The sequence below is a fragment of the Balaenoptera physalus genome (assembly GCF_965194825.1).
Source record: "Balaenoptera physalus genome assembly, chromosome: 2".
Taxonomy (NCBI): domain Eukaryota; kingdom Metazoa; phylum Chordata; class Mammalia; order Artiodactyla; family Balaenopteridae; genus Balaenoptera; species Balaenoptera physalus.
Window position 1 is genome coordinate 57,634,878 of NC_138883.1, and position 13,714 is coordinate 57,648,591.

The following is a 13,714-nucleotide window of genomic DNA, read 5'->3' on the forward strand; positions in this document are numbered from 1 at the left end:
CACATTTGTTTTGCTGCTCAGCTCTTAGTTCATACGATTTCCAAACTGTGTTTTCCCATAGTTGTTTTAATATTGCTGTTTATTTCTAATCCACACTAACTTTTTATTCACTTATATGTTAATAGTTTGTCTAAAAGAACTACTACTGTCACCTAGGAAACATTTTTTTTAATATAGTAAAAAATGTGTTTTAAGTTTATTTGCTTATTTTATTGTCTATATACATAAGGAACATTTTGATCTCCATTTAAGGCAATGGGCAGTGTCCAAATGTTTGGAAAATATATTTTGCCACTGGGTGGAAAAAGACATATATGTTACCATCCTACAGGGAATATAAACTTAAACTAAAATTGTATAATCCTCCTTATCCCACTACCATCTCCCCACCAAAAAAATAAGAAGCTGTGGGCACAAGGAACCTCTGCCAGCTCTCTATCTCACTTCATTCACAAGGTAAAGTACTGCTGACAGTGTGAAAAGCCATGAGAAGACTAGCACACAGGTCACAGTCTCTTCAAAGGGACATTACTGTTTGGTTGTGCTGACAGTTGTAGAAATGATAAGCCTGCTATTGCAGAAATCATTTATCAAATAACAAGAAGAGTTGCACTGAAGTCATATGGTGACTTACAGCTGATAACAGAAATGTAGCAAGAAATTGGCTAATGAGTAAATGATGTATTACCACTAAATTGTGTTAACATTCTTCTTTGCCTGTGGATTTATTTTTCTAGCTAATGCTCGTAGAAAGAAAACAAAATAGCCAAAGCATGGAGGGAAAGTTGCTATGACATTATGACATAATGTTTCAAAAAAGGAACTCAATAAAGAGCATACAATTTTAAAAATAGGTGACATATTCTACATATGCACATTCACTATGAAATCTAATACAAACACACATATGTACACATGAATTTACTACATACAGAAACGACAAATCACTGAAAGATCATGCACCAAATTATTAGTATTCGTATCTGGGTGGTGGGTTATGACAGATTTACATTTATTTTTTTATTTTAAGCTATATTTTCCAAAGTTCTCTAATACTAATTACTTTGGGACAAAGAAAATCGTTATTAGAAATCTTATGTAGTTATCACATTGGCAAACCTTTTGCTATCTCAAGTAGCACACAAACTCCCAAGGAGATTACTTTTCTCTAAATTTGACTTCTAACACTGTGGTAAAACAAGGAAATAAACACAATAATATGTAACATGCCCTACAAAATATGAATACTTGGAGAATTGCTTTAATTGGTAATTGAAAGATGGTCAGATTGATTCTCCTGCTTCCAAATCTTGATAGAACATTTAGAACCATTCTGGATCATGCTTCTGATAGGGGAAGCTTGACTTTTTAATTCCTTTCTAAGGATATTCTCTTTCAGAACAGCCAGGTGTCCAAAGTTACATGATAAATTAATGTTTTCAAATCAAAGACAGAGGGAGAGAGGGAGGGAAGAAAGGAAGAAGAAAGAAAGGGAGAGAGGGAGAGAAAGAAAGGGAAGGTGGTAGAGAACAAAGGCACCTTCATGCAGGTCAGTTCAATTCTATTAACACCAAGTACGTGCCCGACCTTGTGCTATTGATTGTTTCCAGTGAGCCATCTGTTTGTTTTTTTGCAGCATAGGAATGGGACCCTAAATTCAGTAAAGAAATGATGAAAAACATTTTGTTTGATTTGGGAATGGAATTCTTTAGGGGAAACCCAGAACAATGGTCCAAGTTATTGTTATCTTTTAAATAAGAAATGTTAAAAAAAAAAAAAAAGATCCTTACTTTTACTATCAACAAATAAATCAATGTCTTTTTCTAAGAACTTTTAAAAGCAGAATATTTTTTCTGTGCCAAATCTTAAGCAAATGGCTGATGCATCCAGCTGTTTGAACAGATTGTTAAAGTGTCATTCTGCTCTGGAAACACACTTTTTGATCCAATTAAAATGCAGGAATCAAATACTCATTTGAAACTTAAAAAAAAAAAAAGAAAGAAAAGAAAACCAAGGAGAGTAATTGGTTGCTGACAAAAGGAATACCATGAATATTTCATGTGTAGTCTTTTGCTCCATTTTATAGCGGCTTCATTCATTTCATATACATGAAACACTTCTGTTCATCCACTTTCGGTGAGGCCTAATATATTATCTCAGCTTCTATTAGGATGTGGAGCTCAAGGATAGGAGTGAATATATTCTTATCAAGCTACTGTCTTCACGTTGGGAAATATTTGTAAAAATACACATGATATCATGTGTGACTACAAATGTGACTCCAAAGTCACACTAGTATTCCCTTTATTCTTACAATGTGAATCAGAAATATTTGGTTAACCAGAAGTATGTCTAAATTTAGGAACTGGAAATTCACTTAACCAAACTGAACTTCACCACTGAGCATTGAGTAAGTTTTAATGGAAAATTTCAACAAGTTACATAAACTAGCAAAACAAAAATTAAAAATTCATTTATAAAAGAATATACCCACTTAAGTGCCAAAGCATGTGACAGGTAACAAGAATCTCACCTGTGTTTCCTGGACAGTCTGGTCAACATTAGTCGGCAAAGCATCTGGGAATAAAATTTTCAGTGTCATGAACAATTCATTTTTTATGAAACAGACCTTAAAATACTTCACACTGAAACCTTGATAAGATTCATCTTAACAAAGAGTTATCTACACATTTTTTTGATAATAACTTACCAGTTCTTGGGTTAATTGCAATTGACTTTATAATACTTCATAGTTCTCTATGGCTATTTCCTGATACATAATACTCTAAATGCAGAATTTTTAAAAATATTGTTCTAGTTACTAAAATGAGTAATTATCAATATGGAATGCACTTTTACAGCAAGAGTTCAATAAGAGAATCAGGCTTCTATTCATTTTCCTTACTCAAAGTTAACATTTCGACCAGAGTTGCATATGATTAATATGGAAAGATACATCAAGGAAAAACAATCCAAAGCAGGAAATGTAGTTTTACCATATTTACCATGCAAAGTACAAAATAATAATTTACAATATAAACCATTATTCAATAACCCCCAAGATAATAATAGCATATTTTGCTGAATACCAGTTTATCCTTATATAAAACAGTAATGTTCTAAATGCAAACATTCTGCCTTCAAATGTTCATATGTATATTCCAATTGGCTATAAATGTTTAATATAATTAAATAGCCCTGTACAGTACACATTCTATTTCCTCCCAAATGTCCTATTTTAAAGCAAATACTCTAGTCATTAAGAAGGGACAAAATTATAAGAAAAAATTAGGTGTCTCAGGAAAATGTCATTCTAAGGGTTCACAGGTGAGTGTGATGAGAACAGTACAAAATACTTTTTTGATAAAACCTCCAGCATAAATATTCATATAAATTTACAATGACTTCTGGAGATTAGGTTTTACATGACAGCAATAACAAGACATGTCCGCATTATAAAGAAAAAAAATAATTAGGAAATTACATTATGGTAGAGCCCACATAGTATATTCTATAAGTCCCCTCACGTTGATGGTAACTTTAGATCCTAAATTTTGACTTTGAAATAGCTTAAAAAATCAGAAGACAGTGGTACACTGATTATTGTTATATTGAGTATTTATGATATTTGATGAAATTGCAGATGCATTAATATTACCTTAAAGAGGTAATTTCATACTTTAGTATACTCCCAGTTACAAACTGTTACTTTCCATGTCCCCCTTCAGATAACACCACGATTAGGATGACTCGATCCCAGTAATACGTTTACCATTCTTTATTCTGTACTGCTAAAAGAAGGACGGTTTCTGTTGCAAAAAACGAACAAACAACCCACCCCAAACTTGACAAAACTAATTGTATTTGTAATCTCAGCATGTATTTATCTAGCATGGGAGAGAAAGGACTGAATAATCTGAAAGACAGAGCTCTGAAACAATTATATTTAAAATTCCAGTCATTAATTTTGGTTATTTCCTCTTTCCTCTATGAAATTTTAAAAGTGAGATATTTTTTATCCATAAATTTACCTCAACTAACACTGAACTCACAAACATTATAAGGTAAATTGTCATTATTATTATTATTAGTGTTTTATTACCAATGGAGGAAGATAAGAAAAATCCTTTTCCCATCCAATCCACCACTGGGCTGAAGTCCTTTCCCCAAAACACATTACACACACTCACACAGAAGCATCCACATACGCTGTTGAAGTGGAAAGACTGGACTCTTCCTGAGACTCAAGGGAAGGCTGAGCAAGGAGAGGAGGGTACATAGTCTTCATTCCGTCTAAAATAAATGAACACTGCTTGCTTATCATTATAAAATGGAGTTGGAATTCTGCCACACTGAGAAGAAAATGGGCTCGTATCTGCAGTCTTCTTTGGAAGAAACACCCCATTTACCTTCACAATTCTTGTACAAGAAGATGCTTTATGTTTTTGAAATTTTTTAAACTACTGGCATTTTAATGATTGTTTTTAACTTTTTTATTATTATGAATAAACAGAGGGGGAAATACTAACATTTAGGAAGTAAAAGGCTATTGATGTGAACTTTGTGATAATTGTTTTATTAATTTTTTAGTTTTATAAATGAATATTAATTTCCTTACAGTAATACAGGCAAATAAAATAGTTAAAATTTAGTTTGGAAGTACTTTTTGAGTGCTTTAAGGCAAAGCAGAAAATACTTCATGAAAAAAAAAGAAGATTCCTGTGGACAATGGAAGACATATAATTTTTAAAAATTCTTTAAATTCTTGTGGAGAAAGTATGTATCATTCATGTAGTAAACTTGTTATGCCTATAGGTGGCTTACAGTAGCTCAGAAACTTACATTCTAAAACTTTTTTAGTGAACTATATCTGCAAAGTAGCTAAAATCAACTGTCTAAAAGCATAAAAAAGCTTACTGTGACCTCAACTTAACTAATACATTTAATGGTTAGAAAAAAAATGTAGAAAATGTGTTGTCCTCAGCAATGGTGTTATTGTATCTAATTTAAATTATTGTATTTAATGTACCTCTGTGCTAACCTATTTGTAAACTAAAAATAAATAATATTCATCAAACCAAACTTCGTTTCTTCTTAGGATTTTGAGCCTACTTCGGATGCTTCATTATTCCTTTATGGAACTTATCTATTACATATACTTTTCTTTAAAAAGACCTGCTTTAATAATAGTTTGACATTATCAAATTGGGGGACAATTATCCAAAACAAAAAGTAACACAGAAATACATATAATTTTAAAAAAAGTTTGGAGTAAATATCTGTAAATATATTATTTGTCAGTTTGTTAGTGAACAAACTGAAACCATAGTGTAAAATGGCTAAAAATTAAAGAAGAATAATTAAGAACAAGGAAGCAAAAACAATATATACAACCTATACACAGTCAGGAACAACAAACAGCAAAACCATATGCTTTGGATCACATATATGTAGTTGGTTAAATAAGGAAAGTAAGGAATGACAGAAAGAAAAACAACAAGAGGGACAGAATTTCTTGCTTGTAGTAATATGATATCTGGATCAAAAATCTCCATTGTGTTAATTAATCAAAATTCTTAATATTGAGCTTTCTTCCCTGGCTCCATTCACTTATTTATTCATCTATCCATTTGCTCATTCATTCATCTGAGTAACCACTGCATTTTGGATATTATACCAGGTACCTTTAATCACCCCCAACCTTCCCATAGATTTATCTTTCAGCCACTTCACACTGAAACTGCCCTGAGCAAAACATTTTTCATATACTTATCAACAACACCAAATAACATCTGACCCTCTTGATAGGCCAATTTTTGTTCACATATTTTGTTCAAATATAAACTTTTTGAAAGATAGGAACACAGGCCTTCTTAACACCTGTAGAACAAGTGTTCAAGCATTTGGTTAATTCACCCTAAAAAGAGTCTTGTAAAAGCAATAACAATTTAAATGGTTTCAATGGCTTTAGTCAAACAGAATAAAATTTCACATGATTAGATATTATAAGAGTTCTAAATGTTTATGAGAAATAAAAGATATTTAATTAAAGTTTCATTAGAAACATAAGCAGGAAATTGATTTTAAAAAATCCAGGCAACTGGAAAATAGAACATAAGTTAATCAGTAGCTTCGAGTAGACACACTAAGCTGCCGCCTGTTCTGTGTGATTTCAGCTCCCCCTTGACCACAATGTTCATTGTGCCAGAAATTCCTTGTTTGGGGATTCATTTCTTTAAGTCTTGAAATCTTTTATATATTCAGGATATTTTGATACTATGCAGGTAAAAACTAGGAAGGTGAAAAATAATATGCTTTTGTCAATCAGCACTTCATGAAGAATTAAGTAACTGGTGTTAATTAAAAATGTTTAGTTTGGATTAGAGCATTATTACAGAAATAGTGTTGAAAATACACTTCACTTTGAGCAATGCTTTGATTTTACAAAATAATACCACACATGTGATCTCATTTATTCTTCACAAGAACTATATACCTGACACAGGAAGGCTGATTATATTTTAGAAATGTGAAAGACAAACTTCAGAAAAAGAAGCAGGGCAGAGAAGACATTTAGGAAACACCTAAGGTAATGAAAGCCCATTAGACAAATTTTTTCATGAGTTGCTCAGAAAGTAATCTCTAACTGCTTTCATCTAATCCACTTTTGAATGTCATCACGATAAATCATGTATAATATGTGCCTTGGTCAAGTTGAAATTAACTGAAAATTTTATAAATGCTTCCAACAAGAGGAAATTAAACCAACAACGGACATTCCTCACCTGTGTTTTAAATGGTATTTCAAGTAATCTGAAAGAGTTACTAAACTTTTACTGTGTGTTTAACTTACTCCCAGGGAGTAATTTACATAAAGTCCATATCTTATATTATGGCTAAAATTTTTTGTGCAACATTCCCACATGAACCTTATTCTCAAAAAAAAACCAAAAAAAAAAAACAATAACAAAAAAACCCCAAAGTCCTGTTCACTGATCTTAATAAAACACCATTAAGTTACCATATAATATTGTGAAAAATTTCAGCGAGTAGATAGAACATTTCTCTGTAGACCTTGATTTCAGTGACTGTCCAAGAATGTCATATTATCAAGGAGCAATATTACTGTCTGACTAAATTAAAAAATCCTTTTTTAAATGACATATTCCCACTAAGCTGTATAATTTCTAATTAAATTTCATCGCAAGTTTTGGTTCAAATAATAAATACATTTACTCAGACAGAAACATTCAAATTCAGAATTACAGGGCAGAAGGCAAAAACGAAACTACTATCTGGTTAATGAGCAATGACTTTATATTGCTTATAAATGTAATAAGAACTCTATTAGAAGATTTCTATTTAACTTGGTGATAAAAATAAATATCCCTTTGATAAAGGCAGTTTTGCATTTTTGTTTCCCTATTTAACTTGCATTAAGAAAAATATAAAGCTCATTCATTCACCAAATGTGTACTGAATGAATGAAAACACCTTCATATGCCCAGGCAGATGCATATGACTTAAAACTGGCCTGTGACTTAAAACTGAATTGGCTTTTTTTGCCAAATGAAAAATCAATTGCATTTTCTTCTGCTTCCCACTGAAAAAGCTGTGTCATAGATGAGAAATATCTTAGAACCATTAAGGCACCTGAACCAAGAATGTTGATTAGAAGGGTACTTATTTTAACACTGTCTGGGTATACTTGAGTATTTTATTTTAAACAACATGACAACACAGAGCTGTTCGCTAAAATATTTGCCTAAAAACAAACACCACTGTCATTGAAAGAAAATATACAATCTACTCATTGAAAAATACCAATCATCCATAGGTGGTACTTTGTAAGACTGGAGGAAATAGCATTATTTATGCAACACTTTTTTTTCATATGACAACTTTCATTTTGTGGTCTGCTATTGCAGAACCTGGTAGCTGGTCCTAGAATGGGGAAGGCACTGCTGTCATGCTTTTTCCCTAAACAATTTTATATATATGACCTTCATATATACATGGATATATATATGAAGTTACTTCATATATATATCCATGTATATATGAAGTAACTATACCCTAGAGGGTTTATACGCTATGGCTCTGTTAGCCATGAATCAGAGATATAAGACTGGTATTTCAAATTCCAATTTCCTATGTGAGTTCTCAAAATAATTTTTTCATTAAAAAGAAATAATAGGTTACACAGTGCTTTCCAATATCCACTCAGAATTTGAAAGAGTTGCTTTTCCACTATGCCCATCAGAACTGTTGGACTGAATTAACATCGCATTCATAGACATGCTTCTTTTAGAAAACAGTCCGCATGTGTTCGGTGAGTTAATATAATAATAGTATTCCTTTAATTCTCCATTCAGGGAGTACCTGTGCCTTGCTCTGGATCTCTCAGCAGGCAAAGTGAGAAACTTACTTGGCTTTGAATGTGCTCTTTTAGATGTGGGTCCCTCTGTGCCAGAATCAGGAGGTCGACTAGCTAACTGCAAGGCAGTTGAGTTATTTCTGTTAGTGTTTTGGGACTCAACATTTGTGACAGCTTCACTCTGTGGGTCGGTACTTGGCTTCGTGCCAGTCTTTCTTTTCTGCTTTTGGGACACAGAAGTGCTTGAAGTCCAGGTAGGAGGCAAAGCAGAGGTAGTGGTAGAGGAGTCCTGACTTGAACAAGTTTCTGAACATTGTATCACATTGTCATTGGCAACTTTAAAACACTGGGCATTCTCTTCGTGTCCCACAGCTTGTTTGGACATGGACTGGGGCAGCGTCACACTGCAGCCTTGTATTTGAGCCCCATTAGTTTGAGAGCAGACGTTGCTGACCTTGGTGACCTTGTGTTGCCCATTATTGTTACAAACCTTATACCGGATCATTAGAATGATGATGAAAACCAGCACAGAGGCTACAATGATTCCACCAATAATAATAATCATGGTGCCTCCCAAAAACTGGGACTGCATGAAATGGCACCGCACATAATCCTCTTCCGTAGTAAACTGGATGCAACCCACGACTCTTGTGGCAGTGAGGGAAGTAATGCCATCATCGTATATTGCCAAGACACACAAGTCATACATAGTTCCAGCAGCCAGGTTATTGACAAGAAAAGTTTTGCTCGTAGGAGGTATCATTCTGAGAGACAATGGAATTTGTGTTAATATTAAAAACAAAACAAAACAGATACACACACAGTCATTATGACTTTAGTTCTGTTTCATTTCAGTACTCATTAAGATAAGCACATTTATAACATATGAAATATGAGAAAATGATCTAATCTTATATTTACCCAGTTCAAATGGCTAAAAGTCATTGTTGGATTCTGCATTATATTAACGGTGCCTGCACTATGTCTTGACAAGCTGACTAATTACATTGCTTGGCAAAGCAGAATTCCTAATAAAAGCCACTGCTAAAAAATCATTTATGACAAATTACTTTTGAAAGGTGTGACTGTGACATTATCTGACTACTAAACAAATCCATTTAGCACTTACAACACCTCTGTGACTAAAAGCCAATTTGAAGGAAGGGAAAACACTGACAATCACATTAGAAACCAGAATGGAAATACAATTCAGAGTATTTATTTTTCAAATCAGTTATAAGCTACTATGGAATGGTAACCAGTAAATCTATCTTTAATAACTAAGATACTTACTAAGATTAAAGTACTTTATTTACAGATCTCAACCCTCTCTTATGTCTTCAACACTTGGTTCCCAGTATGTTCTTATCTATAAATGAGGTTGATGCGTAATATTGTCCTAGAATCATGAACAGGGCAAAGCTGTTGACCAGAGCATAAATCCCTTATCCTCCCCATTGTGGGCTGATGAAATTACTTTCACAACATAGTTTGTAAAGTTTGATAAGAGTTTAAGACATCCCTGAATCCATTGTATCACTAAAGTCTTCTGTGGCTCCTATTCTCCACTACCTTTTTCTACTCAGTAGCAACCATATATGACTAAGATTTAATTTGGAAAAAAGGCTTGAAACTCTCTTTTTTCTCTGAAAGAGTTTTAGAAATTTCAAGACTTGGCAATGCTAATCTGTTATACAACCTAAACAATGTGTTCTAAATGTACCAAGAAACTTTTAGGCTAGAGTATGTATTGTGGCTGAGATCACTACCATTTAGTGAGTGCATAAGAAATGCCAGGCATTACTAAGCACTTTATATGCATTATGATTTCATTTTTACAATGACTTATGAGGTAGGCATTATCACCATTTTACACGTGACAAACATTAAGGTCAGGAATTCAAGCAATTTCCTCAGGGTCATAGAGAATTTACTTGTCATGGAAGGATTAAAATCTTGGAATTTGGAAAATAGAAACTGACCTATTTCACAGAGCTAATGTTTAAAGTATATAGAATGTCTAGGAGCTACAGGAAAGTAAGGGGTAGGGGTGGATGCTCATCTTTGACAATGGGTTAAATAATCCATAGCCTAAGTGAAAAGCTGAGTATGACAACAGCAAACTATTATATGCTAATATACACGCATCGCGGTCTACATCCCCATACATTTAGTGATGAGAGGGATATTAGAAACCATTTACTCTAATCTCTTCCTTTTAAAGATGAGAAAATTAAAACTCAGCCAAGTAGAACCTTGCCCAGCATCGGTCACATGGTTAGCTAGGTCAGTTTTGTTTTTTCCTACCAGCCATGCTTATTTTTAAAAAAATTTTCTCTCATTTCCATACATGAGCAAAAATCAAATTATCTTCCAGAATTCATCTGGGTATATAAAAACTGATTTGATCTTATTTCAGAAAAGCTGAAAGGCAAAATATATATATATGTGTGTATATATATATACACACACACACGTATACATATGTATATTTCAAAGCCATGATTTTACATCATTTCCTAGGAGTTACAATAGTCTATCATGAGTGAAATTATATGGAGAGGTAAAAATGTATATTTCCAACTGAAAATTGGACAAGATGTGACTATAAATCAATGAGGCTGAACTTTAGAAAAACATACCAGAAATTCTTTAGTCAGATGCAAATTCTCCACCAATATCCTTACCCAGAGATTATATATTTAACTCCACTGATACTTTCACTGCTCAAAATACTTATAAACTTTCTCTTTGGAACTGTCTTAAGAACCAGTGTATATGAGACAACACACACACACATAACTCAATCACTCAAAAAATCAGTCTCATTATTTTATAGTTACATCCTATTTTTGACCAAAAATGGCAATACCCATCTTGATCACCCACCTTATTCACAAGACTTGGCTCCAAATGGCTTTTGCTTGTTTCCAAAATTCAAATTCACCCTCAAAAGACGAAGATTTGCCACCACTGAGGATATTCAAAATAGTATGACGAAGGTTCTAAAGATAATTCCAAAAATGCTTTGAGCAATGGCAGCATTATTGGGATAAGAGTATAGCCTCCCAATGTGACTTCCTTAAAGGAAAGAACACTCATGTGGATGTGTAAGTTCTGGTATGTTTTTGAATTTTTAAGATAAATCAATCTTGTTCTCTGATAGTCACATCTCTTAGATGAGGGGAAAAAAGTAAGTAAGCATAATGTTAAATATAAATTTGAACTCTCTGAAAATAACAGCATTCAAAATATTTCTCCACATGTATTCACCTTTCACAAGCCTTACATTATATACTTTAAAAAGTGGAGTACTTTAATTACAACACAGAGTAGCACTGCTGATTGAAAAAAATCAGTAGTAGATTATCAAGCCCTACACTAAGATGCACAGCAAGTACAAAAATTTGCTTAATTTTTCTTACCTGTAAACAAGGGTGTCATCATAAGTACCATTGTACTGGATCTGAAACATACGTATTCCCGGGATATTTCTTTGAAAATTAAATTTAAGCAGTGCCGTAGATGATGTTGCTTCTGCCACCACAATTTTATCTTGACTGATTTTAGTATCACCATTACTACTGCTTGCATTAGAACCTGACTTAGTAGAAGTTGAGATATCTGAAGAACCAGGATCAGGCTCATGGATGTGGTTCGTACTGTTTAGTAAGTGAGGGAGCTTAATTATATGAAGATCCACCATTTGTGTTGCTTCCCCAGCAGGATTGGAAGCAATGCAGGTAAAAGCACCTGTATCCTTAATAGTTGTTATAAGAATGTCAAGTGTTCCATTATCATACACCAGAGATCTTGTTGCATTTGAAATAAGCTTCCCTTCAGGAGAAATCCAGTGAATTGCAGGTTCGGGGTCTCCCCGGGCTTTGCACCTCAGGGTTGCCCTCTGACCCTCCAGGACTCTCATCTCATGTGTATGACGAGTAATGAGAGGAGGCTCACACAAAAACTCTTCCTCAGGAATTGACCAAAAATAGCGGCCAGTTAAAAGCGCTGGGGAAGCACAGGTCTCCAGGTCATCTTCTCTGGACAGACGCCTCAACCACAGCAATTCACAGTTGCAATGCAAAGGGTTTCCACCAAAACTTAATGCAAAAGTAGATGGGCTTATGATTCCTGAGGTTGCTAGGACCTGAGCTCGCTGAAAGAGAGGGTCAGGTGGTAGCTTCTGCAATTTATTTGATGTTACATCTAGCCGAGTCATCTTGTGCAAGTGGGAGAAAGTCCCCTTAGGAATGTTATCAATCATATTGTGATCCAAACTGAGGGTGTGTAAGCTGACCATCTTCTCAACAGCATCCCATGGTATTGTTTCTAAATTATTATAGGACAGATCCAGCTCCTCGAGGGCAAAGACATCATCAAATGCTGTAGAAGAAATTAAAGTCAGCTGATTGTTGTTCAGTATCAAATGATGGAGATTGGAAAGCCCACTGAACATATCATTTGTAATTTTAGTCAATCTGTTGCTATTCAAATGCAATGCCCTCAGATTCCGTAAGTCAGCAAAAGCATGAGGTGTAATAAAACTTATTGTATTCCTCGATAGAGTCAGGTCCACCAAGCTGGTCATATTGGCAAAATCTTTCCTTTTAATATTTGTAACAAAATTGTCTGCCAAACGCAGTTCCACAGTTCTTCTGTCAATGTTTGGTGGCACAAACAAAAGCCCTTTCTTGGCACAAAGGGTTGCAAGATTAGGAGACAAAATCTGACAGACACAACGCTTTGGACAGATCTGAGCTTTCACTGCTATGCCAATGAAAAACAGATAAAAAAGAAATTTTTCCATTGTAGATCAGTTTTAAGAGCCTGTAAGAGAAGACACAAAATATAGTGTTAGCACCCAATCATTTGAGTAAAGTTCATATTCCTACTAAAATAATCTTTTTTATGCAAATTAGAATACAGAAACAATTTATTCACTTGCTTATTTAACCAAATATAAAATAATAACTCTGTATTGTCTGTGTAGTAGACCCTAGGATAAAAAAAAATACACCATTCATGACCTCATGAGATTTAAAATCAACTGGTGAAAACCAAGAAATCAACAGATTATTATAATTCTGTCAATTAAGTGCTATTTTTGAAATATGCCCAGGGCACTCCCTGGGTTCACAAAAAAGAGACATTCAGCCCAGACTGGAGGGTGGGAGCTCAGGAAAATTTCTATTAAACCCCCAAAAGACATCTTGTAAATTCAAAAGCTTAGACATATTTAGAGATTTGCAAGTATTTCAATTTATTAGTCTGAGCAGAAACAGAAAGAGACAATATTTGTATTTGTTAGCCTTGTGGCAAGATACTTGAAAGTAA

The 13,714-nt window shown here is 33.9% G+C and overlaps 1 protein-coding gene across 2 annotated transcripts in view; it reads right to left on the minus strand.

Annotated features, from left to right (window-relative positions):
- The window catches only part of LRFN5 (leucine rich repeat and fibronectin type III domain containing 5), a 152,648-nt gene that overhangs the window by 20,473 nt on the left and 118,461 nt on the right, over positions 1–13,714 (minus strand). The window contains exons 2-4 of one of the 2 annotated variants that reach the window (XM_082452114.1): positions 11,803–13,207; positions 8,429–9,141; positions 2,534–2,577 (exon numbers count right to left, since the gene is read on the minus strand). In XM_082452114.1, the coding sequence (XP_082308240.1) occupies positions 2,534–2,577; positions 8,429–9,141; positions 11,803–13,187 (2,142 nt within the window). In that variant the 5' untranslated portion in view covers positions 13,188–13,207. Of the gene's footprint in view, positions 1–2,533; positions 2,578–2,602; positions 9,142–11,802; positions 13,208–13,714 lie in introns of those variants that run through there. The other variant, XM_082452113.1, reaches the window with a different exon arrangement.